This window comes from Amphiura filiformis, chromosome 6, assembly GCF_039555335.1.
Source record: "Amphiura filiformis chromosome 6, Afil_fr2py, whole genome shotgun sequence".
NCBI classification, from domain to species: domain Eukaryota; kingdom Metazoa; phylum Echinodermata; class Ophiuroidea; order Amphilepidida; family Amphiuridae; genus Amphiura; species Amphiura filiformis.
In genome coordinates, this window is record NC_092633.1 from 56,148,668 (window position 1) to 56,171,692 (window position 23,025).

Genomic DNA, 23,025 nt, shown 5'->3' on the forward strand with positions numbered 1-23,025 from the left:
AACTTCATACTTTGGAACTTTGTTGATTTGCGTAAGGCGTTTGATACAGTCAATCATGATATGTTGTTGAATAAATTACATGAAATGGGCGCAACTGACCACACAGTTAAATGGTTTCGTTCTTATTTACATGATAGAACACAACGAGTGTCTTTTAAGGGAGCTTTATCAAATGAACTTCCTGTAAATTCAGGTGTTCCTCAAGGTAGCATACTTGGGCCACTATTATTCATCATTTTTATTAATAGCATGTGTAAAGTAATTGAGCATGGTTATATTTCAATGTATGCTGATGATACCACACTGTCTGTTAGTGGAGATGATGCTCGTGATATTGCAAGTAAATTAAGGTGTGATCTTGAAAAGTTTATGATTTGGATGCGTACGAATAAGATGTTCCTTAACTCTGATAAGACAAAAATCATGCTAGTTGGTACTAGTGCTAGACTTAATAATGTGCATGAAAATGATTTTTCTGTTAGAATTGATGGTAATGATCTTGAATGTGTTGATAATTTTAAATGCTTGGGTGTTGTAATTGATAATCAATTAAAATGGCATAAGCAAGTTAATAATGTTGTTGAAATGTTTTTGTAAACTTGCTTTGTTACGTCGTGTTAAACCATATCTTAATGTTGATACTTTAAATGTTCTTTATAAAAGTATGGTTCAACCTCACTTTGATTATTGTAGCTTAGCATGGTATGGTCGTTTTAAAGAAGATTGTCATAGACTTGATGTAATACAAAAGCGATGTCTGAAAGTGATCTTAGGTGTTAATTACTACACTCCATCTAATTATATGTTTCAAGAGCTAAGGTGGTCACGGCTATCAGATCGTAATGATTATTTCAAAGCTCTAATGATTTATAAATGTCTTAATGGTCTCGCTCCACAGTATTTAAATAATATGTTTAATTATGTGCGTGACAATCACGATCGTGTTACGAGGCAAGCTGCAGCTGATTTGCTAGCTCTTCCACCCATTGTTCATGGTACTGACATCGAGTCTTTTAAATTGTCGTTTAGCTATAGTGGCGTTAAGTTGTGGAATAATATTGACCCGCCTACTAGAAATGCCGTCAATGTTCAGTCGTTTAAGACAATGTATAAAAGTAGCCATCTGAAGTAGATTGCATATTCGCTTGATTTGATGTGTTTTTAAAGTTGTATATACCTATGATTATATGAAATTACGTGCCATAATTGTTTGTATATATATCTAAATCATGTGTTTTTATGTATAATTACTATATTTTATAAGAGTGTCTTTTAATATTGTTGTAACTTAATTGTATATTGCAGGGCCCCGGTTAGAACAGCTTTAAGCTGATTCGGGTATACCCTGGGTAAAGATAATAAATAATAATAAATAATAAAAGTATTCTACAAATGTAGACCTTTGGCATTTTCAGTATAATGAGAGCCTAGAATGTTTGTATATTTAGTAATTATATTATACAACATTTGTAATAACTCGATTTTCAAAAATTCCTCCTTTGGCTCCATGGAGCAGATGGTGTCACATATCAAGAGCTACCTCAAGAACCACTGAACCAAAACTAGATTTGTTTGTACTTTAGGGGTGTGATTCAAAGCTTGTGAAATATCCAGGAAGTAGTAAAAAATCCTGAAAAACAGTGTGAAATTGGGTTAAAATACCCCAAAACGGGCTGAGAGTCAATAAAATTGCGTAAATTTTGGGCACAAAAATCCAGGAAATCTGGATAAATCCTAAAGAATCACATTCCTCTCATTTTAATGCATTTGTCATGCTTTTTCAAACATGGTCTGGAAAGGGTACCATTCAGAAATTTGTGAATTTTTTAATTTTTTTAAAAACTTGTTGTCTGCAGTCGACACATGTGTGGAGAGATTACCATACTTCTGGGGTGGTTTCACATCCTCTTTGGATCTGTTCCTCATATAGACAGAGTATGATGCCCATAATATTAGACATTTTTGTCCAGGAGGGGGGGGGGGAGTACTTCCATATGAAGTGTATAGGGATGTGGCACCCAAATGGGTCTGTTTTTCACAATAAATCTCCAGACATCATTGGACAGGGGTAGCCTTTTCATAGAAAACCATAAACATGTGTCCATGTTTGGAACTACAAAAAATGGGGTAGGTTTTTACAAAAAAGGATCCAAGTTCTAATAAAACACCTTAAAAGAGCATGTAATCTAGCTAATTTTTAGTAAATATTTCCCCTTAGAAATGAGGTAGGGTTTTGAAGCTGGGCCATATGGAAGAACAGGGGTATACTTAAATTTTCCCCTGAATATGGACCCAGTATAAAGAAGAAATAAACAAACAAACAAGCTCCGGAGGCACACCTGTCAAAATATAATGCAAGCATCCCCTGTATTTTTGCCCTTAGGAAGACTAATTCATGCTTAGAAATGGGATAGGGGTTTTGAAGCTCGGGCTTTACATTCCATCAAAATATAATGCAAGCACCCCCAGCATTTGTGTCCGTAGGATTAGGAAGACTAATTTATGCACAAATCTACATCAAATCATAAATAATTCCCCCACAAAGTCTTGAATGAGAATCAAAATTCAAATGCAATAAATGCTTTTATTTTAATCATATGGTTAGATTTATAGCAATTATAACAGGAATCAACCAATTCTCATATTAGTTTAAATAATTAATATCCGTTCACTTTTGAAACTTATCAAAACTGATTCTACTGATAAGAATGATTGAATGCAATCACTTAAAATTCCTGATATCATTGAACCTTTGCTTCACTTGTAAAGATAACTGACGCCAAGTGTAACTAATTACCAAAACAAGTATCAATGAAACTTTCATGTTTCGATGGTCTATGGTAGCACGGTACTACAATTAATCGCTTTATCAAAACAGGAAGTTGCAAAATCTTTCTTCCTTTTCTTTTTTCCTCTTTAATAAAACTGAATGCATGCAATCAAAAGTCTGTCAAGGGTAACTATTTTAAAGCTCCCATGTAAGGCCATATAAAAATATTTTCTCAGAGCTTGTGAACTGAGAGTTGACAATCCAATTCCAGTTTGAGGTGAAATGCATTTTACCCCCATTTTTCTGACTCAAGCTGTACCATAGATAAAATAAGCTTGAGATGCTTGAAACTGTTAAATTTAATATGAAATAATTAATGAATTATTTGAGGTACATCTTAATTGAGATGATAGGTTAAAAGGAGAATTTCTTGATCCTAGCATCCTCCTTTTATGACATTTTTCAGTAGATATCTACTACATGTAAAAAAGCTTATTCCAAAAATTTCAGTTCATTCCGATTTTGCTTTTGCGAGTTATGCATGATTATGTGTATTAGGCCACTGTTGTAATTTAGTAGTGGTATACCAAAACGAAATTCAAATTTGACAATATTTTTGGTAAAGGTACAATTGAAGAGCTTTGTTTCAAAACCCCTTACATCCATTTGCCCATTTTTGAGAACACATCAAAAAATCATTGTTGTAAGGTGGTTTGCAACAAAAGTAGTTTTTGGCGGGATGCTTGGGTAGGATGAGCATCCTGCCAAAAACTGCTTTTGTTGAAAAACATCTTATATCAGTGATTATTTTGATGGTTTTTTGATGTGTTCTCAAAATTGGGCAAGTGGATGTAAGGGGTTTTGAAACAAAGCTCTTCAATTGTTTAAATAGCCTAATCAATATTATGTACACTGTATCAAGCGCATTGTGGAAGTTTAGTCAAGTAAAATTATAACAAAGGTTACGAGGACCAATAATATAAAGTTAAAATTATTGCATGCAAGCCATGCATCATTGCAGAAACACAAGAATTCTGGTAATTTCACATTGGGTAAGGCAAAAAAAAGGTTTGTCTCAGAAAATTTAGTAAGGGAGCTACATACACTGTATATGCTATGCATTTTTTGCAGCCAAATTGTTGATTTTTTTCTTGACAATGAAAAAAAAGGACAATTGCAGAAGGTTATGCGGCAAATCCAATTTCACATACCTATGCATGCGAGTCTCCAAGACAATCTTTTTAGGCCTACATGTAAATGTTCAGTTATTACATTTACAAGGATTTATTTCACATACATGTACTGGATATATATTGCACACTACTAATTAAAATTAATTTTATTTACACAAAAATTTTACACAATTGTAAAATTGCAAACCCGGAATATTTACTGTCTTGTGGGAATCTGCAAAGCAAATAATACATAAACTGAGCTCAAAAAGAAACTTATAATTTTTTACAACTTGTGAATCACAAGGTCATATCTTAAAATAATGTCAATCAAAATGAACCAAAATTACACACAGGATTACCTTAATACTCTACTCAAAACACATGCCAGTAACCAAGCAGTTGTCCAACTGACACAACAGCAAAATGCACTGTCATGGGACAGCTTCCTGGACCTTCCTTCACTTTCACAGCCCAACATTTGGCACCCAGGACAAAAAATCTGTGAGAATGCACACGAGATCCTTGCACAGATGATAAAACGGTGCTGCTTTCTGCTTTTCATACACTTTTTTCATGTCACAGTCCTGGGCTGTGAATGTGGTCTAGGAAGCTGTCTCATGTCAGTGCATTTTGCTGTTGTGTCAGTTGGATAACTGATTGGTTACTGACATGTGTTAAGAGTAGAGAATTGAAGTAAATCTGTGTATAATTTTAGTTCAATTTGATGGACAGGATTTCAAGATATGACCTTGTGAAAAATTATAAGTTTCTTTTTGAGCTCAGTTTACATAGGTCTATTTTATAATCCTTTTTGATTTCATCTTGTAATGTGTTTAAAAAAACAAAAAAACTGAGTTCATTTCCCTGAATGAGTCATCCTTATTGAATATAGTATGATTAAGGGGGTACTACACCCCTGACAAATTTGTTGCCTATTTTTACATTTTTCACAAAAATTATAGCGCTTTGGTGACAAGTATTAAAGATATGTATATTATAGGGGCAATGGAATCTGGAAATTCAGCAAATCAAGGCAAGTGGTTATTGATTTATTGATCAAATATTGGGCTTCCCTCATTTTTGACTGTAACTCCACAACTGTTGTCTGTGCTGAAATAAAATTTCCAGTGCAGTAGTTGTAGTCTTTGCCCCTATAAGGCCAATTACAATTGATTCTTAGTTTCCTGTTTCCCGCCCGCGTCCAAAGTAAAGAATTGCAAAATATTTAATTATTTTATTTATATTTTGGATTTTCTCTTTAAAAATAACTTTTAATGACTACCATTTGCTACTTTCTGACTTTGATCATATCATCTATAATGATGAATAAACATAGAACCTAATTGTACCATTACTTATGTATAAAATCAAACATAGTAGTAAAATAATTAAATGCATGCTCCTTGTCAAAATGGCTTGATGTAGGTTGCGACCACTTATTTTAAAATAAAGAAAATAAAAGATAATTAATAATTAATAATTAAAAGTCGCCTCATCCCTGGTTTTCAAACATGATACAGGAAACTAAGAATTAATTGTGAAGGGCCTAATATATACATATCTTACTTGTTACGAATACGCTATAATTTTTGAGAAAAATGCAAAAATAGGCACAAAATTTGCCAGGGGTGTAGTACCACCTTTAAAGCCTACAAATTGTTTGATTGGCATAATTAACCTGACCTACCAGAAATAAACATGTACGGTACTGCATGTTTCTGATTCTGACCAAATAACCTATTTGCTTGAAGATATAATTTCTGGTAGTTAAAAGTATATTTTTTAATGTGAATTTTGACCGCCTCACGATACACTGCATTTAAATATTTAAAGTATTTGAACACAGGAGAAGAAGACCTGAAGAACTGAAACACATTTTCCCCCCATGATACACTTTAAAAAATAACAAATTCTCAATAAAAATGTCAAAATATGGTAATAAAGGTTTATTTTGAATACAAATGCAAAGATACATATATGTACACACTTTTGTAAGATACTCTGAAATTATCATGTCATTCATGTGTCATCTTTTAGAATATGAAGACAAAAAAATCTTGAGGGATTTCGTTTTGAAGATGAGAATAATCAAATCAAAGTTCACAGACTAATATTCATAACTCTATAATTCCAAGCATCCAATGCTCAAAATTCAAAGCCTGAAATAAAATTTATCTAAAAAGTAGTAAAGTGAATTTACACCCACATCTACATCTACATACATAATTTGATCAGCTTGTAATCAGCAGATGTGTAAAGGCTTTACCCCCGGGAGGGGTACTCACATAGTAAAGGCAAACAGAGATGTGCCGCTCCAATGGGTAGGTTTTCCATGCAAAATCCTCCTTTTTAAATTATCTGTGCTGTGTGAAAAACATGTTGCTTTTACTATTTTCAAGCTCAAATCCTTAGATATGGGTCCTTATTTCCTGAAAATCCTTAGATATGGGTCCCTATTTTCGAAAAATCCTTAGATATGGGTCACTTTTTCGGCAAAATTACCCTTGGAAATGGATTTAAGGTGTTCGGAAGCTCGAGCCGCACATCCCCGTTGAAAAATAATCCAAGTAACCCACTCGGGCTTTACCACTACAAGACCAATAATATTTTATGTAGTTGACCTGTCCGGTTTATATTAAAAAGAAAGTACGGTCAAAGTGTAGGACTTCAATAAACGTTAGTGCAAAATATTTTTTGGCAAACCTTTTTACAAAATATTTTTGTCAACCCGTAATAGTAAACATATAATGATAGAATGTTTTGTATCAGGTTTTCAAAAATATTTTCTGAATGTTATTAAAATGTTTTACATTGTACAGTATACCCTTGATAACCTGAAAAATGTTTTCTATAAAACATTTTAATTGTGTTTGCTGGGTTTGATATAATTGGACTCGCCATACATACTTAACACTAAAGCCATAATGTACAATCTTATAATATGAAATTGGACATTTTTTTTTTCAAACCTGATTTTTTGGCATATATTTGTAATTGTTTACATATGTCTCAACTTGCACCTAAATGGAATCTGCCAAATTTGTTGTGTTTGTAGGTCAACAGAGCAAAGAGTTTCTTTCATTTTACCTTGCTATTTCAGCTCAAAATGGACAGTTACCCGACAAATATTACTAGTATTATTTCAGCATTTTGAGTATAGAAGAACAAATTAAAAATTTGAAGGAAATCGTACATTAATTAAGGTTTTAATTGCAGCAAAACCCAAATCCTGAAATCAAACTGTGCAGTCAGTCTTATTTTACACATCAGAACATTGGATCCGAGTCATTTTCTGAATCCCAGCCAGACTCAATAGGAGGACCCTCTTTATCAAAGTCAACTTCAACTTCATACTCAAAATCATTATCACCTGGTTTCTTGCGATTTTTTTCAAATGTTTCGTCCATGACTTCTTTCTTTTTATTCAACGCGTCATCATCCAATTGATTTAGATCCTCTTCTGGGTCAATTGACCTTTCACCTTTGACCTTTTCTAATGTCTCATCCATGCTGAGTCCTTTTAGTCTCTCTTGAATAATCTGCAGTAATTTTTCCACTTGAGATTGTTTGATATTTTCAAGATATTTTTTATGCCTTGGGTTAGTGCACAGGTCTTCTGCTACTCGTGTCACACCTGACCGCTTGGTGAAGTTGCGTATTGGCATAGATCGCTGGCGCTTTTTCCCTGTTGCTTCGTTGATGTAGGTGAGTATTAACGTCGGTGGGTCAACTCGTACACCACACTTTTTTGGGGTGATGGACATCTTGAAGTTTAAAGTCGGTAACTTGTTCTTTGGCAATCTCACTTAATAAGCTGTTAAAGCTGGTGCTAGTTTTCATACATTACTCATTAGCCATTCTAAATTGCTGACACAGCTCAATATGTTCAATCCATTAGAAGATTTGACTTCTGAAAGATAAAGGAGGTACAGAATGGTTTGATCAAAAGAATTACATGTGAGACACAATCATATCCCATAACTCTGTATCTAATGTTTTATAATATTAAAATAGTGTTTATTCTTCTATACCCAAAAAGTATGGATGTGTCACGTTTATTTATGTGACCCACTCTGACAAAACCAGGAACAAGTAGCATTTTTGACTTTTCATGATTTGAATAAAAATGTAAGCACTAGACAATAAGCTTTAAAATGATATCAATATCAGCAGTCCATCAATACTTTTCAAGATGGATAATTTTGTAAATGATAGCTTGATATTTTTGCCAAATTGATATTCTGAGTAATGGGCCAATTTCCTGCCTTCCGCAGGATTGAATAGGGATTAGCATAGTTCAACTGTTATTTATTGATTTAAATAAACCTCTTTTTAAAAATAAGTACATGTACATTGAACTTTCAATGATTTGAAAGTTCACTTTTTTTTTAATTTTCCTAAATTTGATTTTTTGATGGGAATGTCATAGGTCTTTTTAGGCCTGTAACTCAAAAACATACCTGGTGACTTGTTCAGGGTTTTGTTGGAGCTGGTCACAGGAATTGTCCCTTAATATTTAATATAGGTAACAAAAAAAAACCCTGCTTTACTATCTAACTGACTTGTAGCCTGGTTGGTTGGTTGGTCTGGATTTTTTGTGACTTATTTAGTTAGCCTGAGGTACTCACACCTCCACTGATGTTTTAGTACACACAAAATACCACTTTTTCAAATCAACACTTCCTGCCATATCTCACGTGAAGATAAGACTTTTTAAGGGGGTACTACACCCTGGTGTTAAATTTGTGACTATCTTTGCATAAAAAAAAAAAATAATAACACATAATAATTATAGGGGCAAGGAATCCAGTTACTACACTAAAATTGCAGTGAACCAAGATAAGCGGTTCATTTTATATGATAGGAAATGAGGTACATCCTAGCCGTACCTCATTTCTTATCATAAATAACGAACCGCTTGTCTTGGGGTACTGCAAATTCCGGCGTAGTAATTGGATTCCTTGCCCCTATGATATACATAACTTTTGTTACCAGTGTATAATTAGTTTTTGAGAAAAATGCAAAAATAGTCACAAATTTATCGAGGGGTGTAGTACCCCCTTAATAAACAAAACATATGATGCATGTGTGTAAATTTTGAGCACTTTTGAATGTGTAAAATGACCAGATTTGTGACCGTATCGATCATCGCCATGTCGTGTCTCGTGTGTGCCCTGCATTCTTCCTAATTGACCTGCGATATGAGTTCAGGGTGCCCCGTTTCTACATTGTAGATGATAAGTACAGCATTCATGGCCATCATGCGGAAGGAACAAGTAGGGCCATGATGAGTAGTATCAAGTAGGGCTACCCGGTATCTAAACTTATTTAAGTAGTACCGGTACCGTATATACTATATACACATGTACATTTGTACAAGCAGCTAGGGGACGCAGGGGTAACCTTGTCAATCGATGGTTATTCTATTGTCCAACAAAGTTAAGCCCAATCGGACAGTCACCAATACGTTTATCTATGATCATTCCAATCGATAGGCAATTATCCCCGAGGAAAAATACCTCAGCCCAAAACAAAACCCTCAGATTTCACACAATGACCTCAAAATAGATGGTGCAAAGTTATTATTGTCTAATTAAAGCGTGCCGTCCTAGCTTATTATTCTCCGATCTTGATTCTATTTTTATGGATGTACATCGATCACTTATCGGATTAAGTATTGGACACAAATGAAGTATTTGATTGACAAGGTTACCCCTGCGTCAGTGCATCCCCTAGCCACTAGTTAGTGCCGTACTATTACGCTGACTTTCGTATTCGGCGAGGAGGACGATTTCGACCTCCTGGTTTGTTTACAAACAGAGAGGTAGACAAAAGACCGTTCCGCTTGTCCAAACACTCAAGTATCAGAAGGATGGTCCACAATAGCGTGATTCACGTAACATGAATAGGGATTAAAAAGCTGTCAAGTAGAACCATGTGCTTCTCTATTGTCCAATTTGCCATCAAGATTTCATATGGAAACAGTTCAGACCCAGAACAGGATCATGTCAGAAATTAATATTTTGTTCTGGGTCTGATTATTCAGACTAGCCGCTAGTATCTATATTGATATTGCACTGATTTTTGTAGAGAAGAACGGCACTTGTTTACATTTTGAGAGCGTGTCGGGCGTAAACACGGAAGTGGAGTTCTGATTGGCTGAATCAATCGTCTGACAATCATAGCAACAGACCGATAATCTGCAGACAAATCGTTGGTCGGCGCCGTTGAAGTGAACACAAATGTCAAAGCTCCGCGTATGTCGCTCATTGAACAGGGCGCTCGCGTCAATCTGAGCAATGGACTGCCGTTCTATTCTGAAAACAGATGACTGTGATGATTGTACATGTATATATTTAGACACAGACTTTAAGGTACATATTTCGAGGTGCATAACAAACACCAAATTGGTGTCATAACAAACACCAAATTGGTGTCGATGACCTGACATGCATGCATTCTTTTGTCGAGAGTTCACATTTTCTTTCAATTCATGCCGAGTGTCCTTGGCAGACTTGACTATGCTTCAGTGGTCATGAAAGGATTCAATAGATAACCTCTGCCCCACTGAATCCCCAGCTATTGTCTGAAATTGCACCTCGGAAGATATATTATAACAACTCAGTCCCTCAAATGATAGTCATATAACGACCAAAAGATAAATGACTGACTATCATTGAGGACTGAGTTCCGCAGTCTAATGTATATTAAAGTCAAAAAGTTTAGCTTTAAAAACTTAAGCTTATCTCCCCCCTCCCCCACCGGCCCCCCATGATGCATCAGTAACAGTATCCCGCGGGAGATACACACATCACCTCTCCTATAAAAGAACTCACCTTTTTCCTTTGATTTGAATACTCTTTTTCATTCACAATTTCTTTCATTTTGATGTTGTTTTATTGAAATCTACAACTTGGTCAAGAAGTTTATCTGCTTCCACCTTGACCTTTCCATATCTTGGGTCACCTGCGGAAGAAATAGCTGGTTTTCAATTAATGTAAACAACGCAAACAGTCGTTAGAAATAAAATATCGGGAACCACAACTGTGATGGTCACTTCGGAGTGAAAGAGAGAGAATGAGAAACCATCGATTTTAATGGTAAATTATTTGTATTTGGTACTTTCTTTCCTGAAGCATTAGCTCTCAAACGATTAAGTACTTTCATACCTACCTACTGATTCATTTTTGTGTAGTTTGACATTGAAATTAAGTAGATATATCAAAAAAACAAAACAGCCGAAAACTTCTGTTTACGCTGTCGTGGCTGCCGAATTCGTAGGGCTCTAGCTACATGTAGCTCTAGCCTATAGTAAAATGCAGCAAACCTTTGACGAGCGCGACTACCGTGATGTTGCAAATTCGGCCCTAACATCGCGTACGGCGCACAGTTCATTCATAAATTTCCACTCGGCAACAACAGATCGCCTCAGCAGCCAATCACTATGCGTGCAACGCAGAAAATATGTGATGTATCCTTAATACAATAGGTATGCTAGGTGAATTCAAATTTGCCATCAAACTGCATCATTTTACATATCAAGCCATTGAGTAAAGAAAGCCAAAACTGAAAACATTTTTGTCATAGCACTTTCCGTAACAAAGTTACCTCTTGTCAAAGATTGACTTTCATCAAAAAGATTCTGCTAGCAAAATTCCCCAAAAATGGCATTTAGGGGTATTTCTAGATCTTAGTCTCATGGCGATAGCAGCTTTTTTTAATGGAACTGCTATCAAAATCCCTCTAAAATTCCATGTGCGACTTGATTATCACCATAAAAAATCATATATTTGGGTCAAGTGAAGTATAGAAAACATAATTATGTAGGTTTCCTTCACCGGCCTATTCTCGAAAAAAATTCAAATTTTGATGTAAATATGCATTGTGTTTGGGCCCCGGTCTCGGCGAATTTCGCCGACTAGCAAATGTGTTAACTAAGGTTTGCCTGGGATACCTACTTACAATCACTGACAATACGCGCTCGTCAAAGGTTTACTGCATTTTAGTATAGACGTTCGCTTTTCGTATCTCTTTCCTTGTTGGAAACAGTATTCAACATTGGCCTGTAACTTTTTGGCCTGGCCGGTAACTTTTCTGACTGGCATCTAGTTGCCGACCCGGCTGGCGGTAACTTTTTAAGGTCAAGCCGGTTGGCCTGTAACTTTTGAGGCATATTTGAACACTGGTTGGAAAGGTATAACGTTGACGAGATAGGAACATGTACCGAACATCCGGGACCTGTTCTTCTTCTTCTTCTTCTTCTTCCGGTAAAGTGCTGCTTCATCTGGATGAAGATAATCGCACTGCGGAAGCGCACATGCATGGAACCTTATCATGGTGCAAATATATACAAGTGCAAGTAAAAAGTCCTGGTCCTCTGGTGCAGGCTAGGTGGTTGGTCCCAGCAACGCAGTCTTGCATGCGTTGAGGGAAGCTAGGTGAGCAGGATCGAATACCAGGTTGTTCCAATCTCTGCATGTGCGGAAAGAAGAAACTCTGCCGTGTTTGGCTGAGTAATGGTACATGAACACGGTCTTTTGTGCCTATGTAAATTAGTCATTGTGTAAAGCTGTGTTTATACCCATGGGTTGCTCATCATCAGACTGAGTCCTTGTCGTTAACTGCATGCACAAGTTATGTGTGCAATTCTAGAGAACGTTGACCGACAGAGGGTGTCAATATTATAGGCCTACGTGTCGCTTTTGAAAAACAGCGATTCGCGCATGCTCAGCAGGCAAATCGACGGCGATTTGGTACACTGATCATGCGTGCGATTCAGATTTCTGCAAAAGCGATTGAGTATAAATGCATCTTTAGAAATGACTGGCGATTGTTTGTTCTCAAGTGGGTTTTATCATGTTAATTAGTGACCTGTCACACATTTGTATTGGTTCGATCAAGCATTGATTTTTTGTACTGGATCGTTCAAGCATCTCCAACAAATTTTTCAACGTAAGTGCCTCTGGCCCTAGTGGACGTAAAAACGGATACTATGGCCAGAGTTCTAGGGCTACTCTAGCCTGAAATAGCTCGAGATACTCTAGCTAAAATACAGGTTTACATTTACTATCTTACATTATCTTGCTGTATTTCAGCTAGAGCGCCAGACAGCAAGTTTCCGGGTTCTTTTGGAGAATAATACTGTTACGTAAAGATGAAGAAGAAACCCGCCCGGAGCCTGCCCTACTCATTATTTCATTGTACTTATTGCAATTTGCCTCCACACATTACGTAATTAACACAAAGCTTTTGTGAGGAGTAGTGAGTGGATAAGAAATTGACAGCGGAGGATACGAACGACCAGTGTTCGATTTTCATCTATTTTTTTGTGTAGCAAAAATTGCTACTCACTTTCAGATTTGAGTAGCAATTCCAAAATTTTGAGTAGCAGTTTGTTTTCACCATATTTTATCGATTTTTTTGTATTTTCTTATCTTCTCACAGATTACTCAATCCCAGTACTCAATGCTTAAAAAAATGTTATGCAACTGCAGTGTTGCAGACCGAATGTGGTCAAAATTCGGCACCTAAACTTCCTAAGCTGATTATCGTGTGCCCTTTCTAAACGCGAATTTTCCTTCAGTAATCAAGAGAAGTCCTACATTTTTGAGTAGAGGAAACTCACTAATTTATTAGCTGAAGCATTAAAATAATGTGAGGAATCTATGAAATCCTAACAATCTTGTATAATTTTGGAAGATTGTCACCAAGGACACACGATATTTCCATCTCACCACTGAACTATACACCATATAAACAGTGCTACTTCTATGACGTCATAAAATTAATATGCACGTTTTTAGTTATCTGGTAATACATGGAAGTTTGTAACACAACACGTCATGGAAATAAATTTGCATACAAGGGAGGATACTGTATTTACCGTAGTTTAATGGCGTAAACATCACGATTTAGGGACTTTTGAGTCATATTTTTGTGGATTATTTTCTTGGAAATAGAATTTATGGAAACATTTTTGACTTGACAAATGGCAACTTGCAAATGATGGTATATCAGCGTGGTTCACGATCGCAAGTAGACATTTTTCCCCAATTTTTTGGGATCGCATTTTTTGCTACTGTTCTGTGTAGTTGAGTAGCAGTTTGTAAAAAATGACTCGCATTTTGCGATGCGAATCCAGGTAAATCGAACACTGCGAACGACACACTGATTTTTAGTTGTCAATCATGAATTGCTGCAACGTTTTAGTATTTTACTGCATGGCATTCCGCAAGCACCATGAAAAATGATGCCGTATTTTTCCAAAGATCATCTCATATGAAGTAAGCTGAATGCGATCTGTACTTTTGTAACATTCCGATCGCTTTTGATCGCCTATTATCGGCGAATTTGCTTGAAAACATGTGAGTTCATGTTGTGTAAACATAATTAGCATGGACACAAATGAAATCGCGGTGCAATAGAATGCAATTTGAATGCGCAGCAGATCTATAGAAATAACGTTGCCCGGTTTTATGCAGAATTAGACCACGTCTGGCCCGAAACATCATTCATGGCCCTAGTTGTTCCTGCCTCGCCACTTCGTACGGAGAAGGACAGTGGAAATCGTAGTAGGGGCTAATGTAGCTCGCGCTCTGGCTTTCTTGATCATGTAAGGATTGATCGAGAATTGAAATCTATCGTCCTATCCACAACGTCAACAACACTCGCACTCTCGTCAGCCCTGTGTTACACTTCCACATCTTGTCTTGGTACTGTCCAACACCCACTGTGAGGCGAGTCAACCGCACAGGATACTGTGCGCGTGCGTATCTTTCTTGGATTGTTGTGGTTACTGGTTAAGGTGGTGTTGTAACTTGTATGGCTGCTTTAATTTGAAGGCTTTCTTGTCTTCGATGGTTTATATCGACTATGGCAGCGCGTTCCGTTATCAGTGGCCTGGATTGAGGATAGACTTTTCGATCAGACAATGTAGGGATGTATGTAGCCCGAGCCGAGTTGATCGAGAAATCTTATCTGCTATCCACGACCACGACTACACAATATATAGGTATGCCAGGCAAACCTTAGTTAACACATTTTCTAGTCAGCGAAATTTGCCTAGACCGGGGACCAAACACAATACATATTTACATAGAAATTTCAATATAGGTATGCCAGGTGAATTTAAATTTGCCATCAAACTGCATTATTTTATATATTAAATTAAAGCCCTTGAGTAAAGAAAGCCAAAACTGAAAACCTTTTTGTCATAGCACTTTCCGTGGCAAAGTTACATCTTTTCAAAGATCGTCTTAGATCGACTTTCATCAAAAAGATTCTGCTAGCAAAATTCCCCAAAACAGCATTACAGGGGGTGTTTCTAGATCTTAGTCTCATGATGATAGCAGCTTTTTTTTAATGGAACTGCTATCAAAATCCCTCTAAAATTATGTGTGAGTGTCTCATCACCATAAAAAATCATATATTTGGGTCAAGTGAAGTATAGAAAACATATTTATGTAGGTTTCCTTGACCTGTTCTTGAAAGAAAATTGAAATTTCTATGTAAATATGTATTGTGTTTGGTCCCCGGTCTAGGCGAATTTCGCTGACTAGCAAATGTGTTAACTAAGGTTTGCCTGGCATACCTACACAATAGTTACTGTGTGGAGTAGAGAGGGGAACGATAACTCCTTCACTTCAGTCACTTTCAATACGCCAGCTTAACATACATGTACATCATTATCATGCATCAGTGATTGCAGTTCAGTGACCGAAAGGCACAAAGCTCTAGTCCGAGGTTGCTTGGACTGATAACCCTAGTACCGTACCAATTTGGACGTAGATCAGGGGTAGCGCTAGAACAAAGTGCTCCAGAGTCCGCAGGGACCTCAGAACTTGCAGAAAATCTGAAAGTAGAGTTCTGTAGTAGGGTTTAGTGAGTCAATCAATTTTTGAAAAATCAATTTTGGCGCCTTTCTCAAAAACTGCTCATTTTTGCAGAAATCTGCCGTGCTGGTTGGATTCCCTGTATCCTTTACTTTCTGAAAATGTATACTTTTATGTACTTAATACCATCAGTTCCGTACTTTTAAAGATACAATACAAAACAATGTCTAAAATTTCCAACTTTGAGTGATCGTGCCTGCCCCGTTAAGGGTAGACGAGGTATTGTTGGTCGAAGCAACCTAAAAATCGATTTTCATTATTTACAGGTCTTAATGTTTTGCAAAAGTCCATTCTACAAATCGTATACTTTGCAAACTTGCTTAATTTATTGTTGTTTTATGAGTTATGTACGTTTTACAAAAGTGTTGTTGTTTCAGCCCTCTTGACAACGTAACTCAAGAACCGCAGCATCTATAAAAGTATATCTGTGATATTTTAATTCTTCTACGCTTTCGCTATGAATTGAGCAATGCAGTTTTTGCCAAAGCTCACTACCATTCGTAAGATGCTGTGAACTACCAAATCACAACAGTTTAAAATAATTAATAACCTTAAGAAGAACCATGATCTAAAACTGGGTACAAGTTGTTCTTGACTGTCTTCCCTGTATTACCGTAGTCCCGTATTCGTTCCATTGACCACCCAGGGCACTTAACGAAGTCATTTTGGTGGGCGCTTATTTTTTACATGGTTTAAGGTGGTACTACACCCCTTGATAAATTTGTGACTATTTTTGCATTTTTCTCAAAAACTAATAAAACACTGGTAACAAAAGTTATGTACATTATAGGGGCAAGGAATCCAGTTACTACACTGGAATTTCAGTGACTCAAGGCAAGTAGTTATTGATCAAATATTGGTTTTCCCTCATTTTTGACTGTAACTCCACAACTGTTGTCTGCTGAAATAAAATTTTCAGTGCAGTAGTTGTAGTCCTTGCCCCTATAATATACATATCTTACATGTCACCAATGCGCTATAATTTGTGAGAAAAATGCAAAAATAGGCACAAATTTGGCCAGGGGTGTAGTACCACCTTAAGGCTACCGACAATACATAAAAAGGCACAAAATATTAATTATTTATCCATCGTCATCATGTGTGTCATGTTTCAGGCCATGATTCAGATTTGCATGGGCAGTTGATATGATAAACTAATATCATAGTTTGCTTGCAAAGTCACTGGGTGGGCACTTATAGGGGCATAGGCGGTTAATGAAACAAATACGGTAAAAAACCCTGAAAAATTACACTTGATATTGTTTTTGTAAAACTTAAAATCTCCCCACTTTCCTCTTCGCGATCGTATAACATAGGGGGAAAATCTGATTAAAAACTATCTCTGCTTGCCCTGAGAAATTAATGAATGAACCTCCGTCCCTGACCTCCGTAGCTCCTCCTAAAATAATATCATCCAATCTGTGTACAAACCTGCATGGGAGAGACTAGCCAACTTTCTGCAACTATGAATTTTTTTTTCCAAAATCATCCAAATTGTGTAATTTTTGTTCATTGTCCAATAATTTAGCAAAAGGCACCAAAAATGGACAATTATTCTAAAGCGTTTTTCTCATAAAATGGATCTCTAAATATTTTTCCCGTTCCAAAAATCAGAGGAGGTCAGGTTATTATGCCAATCTTTTGGTATAACAATTTTTTGGCTTCATACAATGTACTTGGAGCTCAGTGCAAATTTTGATGTCCATTATTGAAATGCAAGAGTTGTGTATATATCTATTTGACTGTGGGACTAAGTGGACTTTCAAATCATTGAAAGTACTATTAAAAAGAGGTTATTTAATCAATGAATAACAGTTGAACTATGATAATCCCTAGTCAATCCTGTGTAAAACTAATTAGCCAATACTCAGAGTAGCAATTTGGCAAACATATCAAGGTATCATTTTCAAAATGATCTTGAAAAGTATTGATGGTATTTATATAAGTTTGGTACCATTTTAAACATTATTGTCTAGTGCTTACATTTTTATTCAAATCATGAAATGTCAAAAATGCGACTTGTTCCTGGTTTTGTCAGAGCGGGTCACATATTGTATTCCAAAAATGTGTCTCATAATGGTAATATACTGTGAAGGTTGCATCATTTTCCTGTGAAATATAACGTATCACCCAAATTGTTTAATATTTGTTCATTGTCCAGCAAAAGGCACCAAAATGGACAATTAATAAAATGGATCTCTAAATATTTTTCCCGTTCCAAAAATCAGAGGAGGTCAGGTTATAATGCCAATCGTTTGGTATAACAATTTTTTGGCTTCATACTTGGAGCTCAGTGCAAATTTTGATGTCCAGAAATGCAAGAGAATTGTGTATTGTATTCCAAAAACGTGTCTCATAAATGGTAATTATACTGTAAAGGTTGCATCATTTTCCTGTGAAACATAACATAAACTTTTAACCTTGAAAATGCTACTGAGGAGTGTAACAAGTCTCACATCCTGGGGATTGTATACATGTATGAAGGTGATATTGATTTGACATACATCCATGTATCCTGTATTGATATGGGTGATTCCATGGAAAATAGGATATGACCCAAAACATGAAAACTACAAGTGCTACAATGGCAATTTGGTATCAGATGAAAAAGTTCAACGTTCTTTAAAGCCATGATGTACGATCTTATAATATGAAATTGGTTAATTTTTATCGAACCTGATTTTTTGGCATATTTGTAATGTTTACACATGTCCCAACTTGCACCTAAATGGAATCAGCCAAATTTGTTTTGTTTGTACCTGTAGGTCAACAGAGCAAGAGTTTGACATAAAAGTTATAATTCATAATTATGACTTTATGTCCCATTGTCCTCCCATAGAATTGCACATTAAACGGCCAAAATAAGCAGTAGAGTTTCTTTCACTTTACCTTAGTATTTCAGCTCAAAATGGACAGAAACCCTTCCCGACAATTATTACTAGTAGTAGTATTACATTTTTGTATTTCAGCAATTTGAGTATGGAAGAACAAATTTAAAATTTGAAGGAAACCGTACATTAGGCTTTAAATTGAGCCATTTTACAAATTATATTGATGTAAACCATGAAATTTCTTGAAAACCCCTATCTTTGTTCAATGAGGGTTGAATTTCTTACATTCTGTTTTTCATGATTGTCATTTATTGATGTATGGGCAGACAAATTGTAATGCGGGTAACCTTAATGCAAGTAATTAGTAGGTGAACTTGAATGGAGTTTAGTAGGTGAATTTGAATGCTACAAAATTATAAAAAAATGTTTGTCTTGAATATTCAAGATATCAGATGTAAATAATAAAATAAAATAGGTACCTTGAACATTATACTCAACTGGTTATGACACGTTCTGTTTGAGGAAACTTTTGAATTAAAATCATGCCCATTTTTGGCATGTCCTGTTTGCATAATGTATGAGTAATTAATCAATTATCTCATCAGTGTCATGCTCAAAGTAGAGAACATTCGGCCTTTTCAGTGTCATTAGGTCAAAGCCTTTAATATTGGGTTTGTTACCACAAAAATGAAATTGCAAACCACAGTATTCTGATTTATAGTGTAAAAATTGTAATGCAAGTAAGGCCTAAAAAAAATTGCTTGATTGGCGTAACCCGACCGACCCTAAAAATAGGCCCGACCCTAGACTTTTTTTCTTATTTTTTGCAAAAAAAGGAATAAAAAAATCAAAAAAGATTAAAATTAAAAAAGAAGAAAAAATTTGTGATTTTCAGCTTAAAATGGGTGTAAAATTTTTTTTTTTAAATAAAATGCCGACCGACCTACCCTAATTTTGTTTTTTCATGTTACGCCAATCAAACTATTTTTTTTTAGGCCTAACCATGGAATTACTGATGCTAAAAAGCATCCTTTCTCAAATATTATAAAGACAACCTGATTATATCTTACAGATGTGGAAGTAGAATCCACGCAGTCATCATGTGGCCCAAACTATTAGACATGAGCCGTGATGAATGCAAGCGCCTCCTGCGCCGTATGGAGCTGGAGGCGTATGCTGGAATCATCAGCGCCTTTAGAGCACAGGGCGCCCTCACAGATGAGAAAAAGAAGATGCTGAATGATCTGTGTAATATGTTGAGGTAGGTTTTGTAAAATGTTTGTATTAAAGACTACAATAAAAAACCCTGTTTTATGGTCCCAACTGAACCAGATTTTGTATTTTGGGAGATTTTTTTTTAGTTTTGCTAACATCATGTAAAATCAGCTGTTTTTTGGCCAAAATTAATTGGTTTTGACTGAAATATTTTGAAAAAATTCAGAACATTTTTCAGAAAAAAAAATCCTGACTGACTGACTGACCCTACTCGAAAAGTCCAGAAAAGTCTGCCCCTCCCCTGTAAAACTGTTTTTGTTTCATCGCCTTAAATACACCTGTGCAACACTCTAACAGACACTCCTAGCGAGTAAAGACTTTCATATGTTGATATTAGATATCCCATGATGCAAGTTGACTACAATAATATAAATATCAGTACTGGTAAGTGTATAATTGCTAATTAATTGATTAATATTGGTTAAATTTAACTGATACTTGACACCTGTTAATGATTTAGGCGTAAAATAATAAAATTGAATGCTTGTTATGTACTTTAATTACTCCTGGAAAGTTACTGTCAGTTTTGCCATGCATAACCTTTTGGTTTTCCCTGCTGCAGTATATCAACTGAGAGACATCGAGCAGAAATCCGTAGAGCTGTCAATGATGAGAAACTAGCCACGGTTGCAGAGCACTTAGCTGGTAGTAACACAAGTAGTGAATGGGCTATAGAGGGCAGACGTCTTGTGCCGCTTCTACCAAGACTGGTCCCGCAGACGGTGTTTACCATTGCTGCTAATCAGGCTGCTTCAATGGCACAAGCACATAATATGACACTACCACATCCAGCAGACACAGCTAGAAAAGAAGGTGGGCCTATGATATACATGTATTTGGTGAACTGAGGAGATTTTGTCAAATGTCATTTTGAAAGTAGTGATAAAGATCAGGGTTGTAGCTACGCCGGGCTCTGCCGGGCAGGGCCGCCCGGCACCAAAAAAAGAAATACATATTTTTTATTTTTTATATATTTTTTTTAATAAATGATTTTTTCATCATAAGAAGAGCAACAAAATTTTTTAGGGGGGTGATACCCCTTAAGCGGGCCCCTGGACCCCCGGCCGTAAGCGTGAGAGCTCCACGCTCTACGCGCGCTCTGCTTCACAATAATTTGCCACCTGGCATAGAAATTGGCCTAGCTACAACCCTGATAAAGATGCAAATTTTTGTTAACCCCTTTGTTGTTTTATATAAAATCCCCATAACCCAATTTTAACTAGATTTTGTTGATGTTACCATATATATATATATTTTGTTGATGTTACCATATATATATATATATATGACAATGTGTATTAGACGATGAAAAGAAACCATCCTGTTCAGACTGACCCAGATTCTGCATTTTGTTGGATTTTTATTTAGCTGTTTGCAAGTAGAATCAGTCATTTATTTGCCAAAGTGGATTGATACTGATAAACTGAATTCAATTAATTTTGACTGACATTATTTTGAACAAATTTTGAAAATTTAAATATGTTATTGTCAAAATGTTTTTGCCCATTGGGCCAACATAACACTTTTTGTTTGAAGCCAACATAAAAGTTGGTTCTTCCAGTTGGGTGGCTGATTTTTCAAGCCCTGACATGGTATACTGCTTTTCTCTTGGCACATGGGTAATTACAGAAGGTTGACTTTGTCTCAACCTGTCTGTGCATATTATTTTTCCACAGACAAGAAGGCAAGAATTTATCTTCCTTAATTGATAATGTCAAATTTTCAAATCTGATGGATATTGGAATATTCAATATCAACATTAATTAAAGATGCATTGTGGGAAAATGTTGGCAAATTTTGATACAGCTGAACTTTGACCTGTCAGGAAAATTACTCTTTTTGTGATTACAAAATATTGTTTAAAATTGTTTTCCACTAAAATTGTAATCTCACAAATATATTACCGTACTTTAAAACATTGTTAATGATACTATTATTACAATAATAAATAAATAATTAAAGCACTTTTCCTGATGGGTCAGAGTTCAAATGGACCCAAATTGTCCCACAATGCATATGTGTGTGAAACTCCAATATCACTTTAAAATATTGGATCCTTTAGAATTTGAAGGAGCTAAGTTCATTAAGGTCAGATACCCGATACATCTGTGGCATCATAGCCAGCCAGACTGGTTAAATCTGTTGAAAACAACTCCACTGGGTAATGTTGACCTTCTCTTCTTGAGGAGGGCTAATTTGCATGTCTTGGTACTTTAATTTGTTATGTGTAGTTGCCACTCCACCCATGAGCAGTCCATCCAATGTTAAGCCAGCTAGGTGCCCTAGTCCAAACTCAGGAGTTGTGGTTCTACCCAGCGGCCTATCCATTCCAATCAAGTGTAAGTACCGTTATAACTGGTTTGGATTAACAACCTTTAACCTCCACTATAAAGTGAATTTTGATATAGTTAATGACACTATCAATTCTTTTAAATGATATCAACCTCACTAAATTTTTCTTTCATGATTTTCATCTAATGTTTACAACATCTGTGTACAGAAATAAAAAAAATTGTGTTCTTATTTACTACCAGAAAGTTGTTGCAAATACACAGGAGTAACACAAGAAGTCTGTGTTGTGCTTTTTTTTCCTCCTCAACAGCCCCCTCAGATCTTAGCGATAATGAGGCTGGACCTCCACCTGCCAAACGAAAGCGTTCTGAATCGCTGGGGAATACCATCTTGAAATCTGAGACTCAATCCTCTCTAGGTAGCTCACTTATGCACAGTCCCAAACCAAGCTCACCGTATGGTAGCAGTGTACCGGCAACATCCAAGATAACAACGGGGTATGTGACTCAGGCTATGGGGTCATCTGGTCAAGGTCAAGGGTCACCAGTCAAGATTACTTTTACTAAAGGAAGTGCGTCGCCTAGTCAACAGTCGATGCCATTATCATCTGGTCAGAAGGTTGGTAATTTGTGATTAGAACTGACATTGTTTATTTGTAGGAGTACCATTGATCAATATGTTTTTCAAGCAGGATCTTGGATTGGCAAATTCGCCAACGAAGTGGTTACATAACTCCCTGGTAACTGGATCATGCACCTTTTGGAGTTGGTAATACATGCCATAGACTTTGT

General features: G+C 36.1%; 2 protein-coding genes across 2 annotated transcripts in view; one reads left to right on the forward strand and one right to left on the reverse strand.

Moving 5' to 3' along the window:
* Positions 1–5,962: 5,962 nt before the first annotated feature.
* On the reverse strand, positions 5,963–10,920 carry LOC140155682 (centrosomal protein of 19 kDa-like). Its single transcript, XM_072178610.1, has 2 exons — positions 10,782–10,920; positions 5,963–7,855 (listed from the first exon to the last, which is right to left on the reverse strand). The coding sequence occupies exon 2, from the start codon at positions 7,707–7,709 to the stop codon at positions 7,212–7,214; it is 498 nt and encodes a 165-aa protein (XP_072034711.1). The 5' UTR covers positions 7,710–7,855; positions 10,782–10,920; the 3' UTR covers positions 5,963–7,211.
* Positions 10,921–10,924: 4 nt separating this feature from the next.
* Positions 10,925–23,025, forward strand: part of LOC140154625 (uncharacterized) — a 34,939-nt gene continuing 22,838 nt past the window's right edge. The window contains exons 1-5 of the mRNA XM_072177192.1: positions 10,925–11,045; positions 19,740–19,928; positions 20,505–20,755; positions 22,174–22,281; positions 22,545–22,852. Coding sequence (XP_072033293.1) covers positions 19,768–19,928; positions 20,505–20,755; positions 22,174–22,281; positions 22,545–22,852 — 828 coding nt within the window. The 5' untranslated portion in view covers positions 10,925–11,045; positions 19,740–19,767. The remainder of the gene's footprint in view (positions 11,046–19,739; positions 19,929–20,504; positions 20,756–22,173; positions 22,282–22,544; positions 22,853–23,025) is intronic.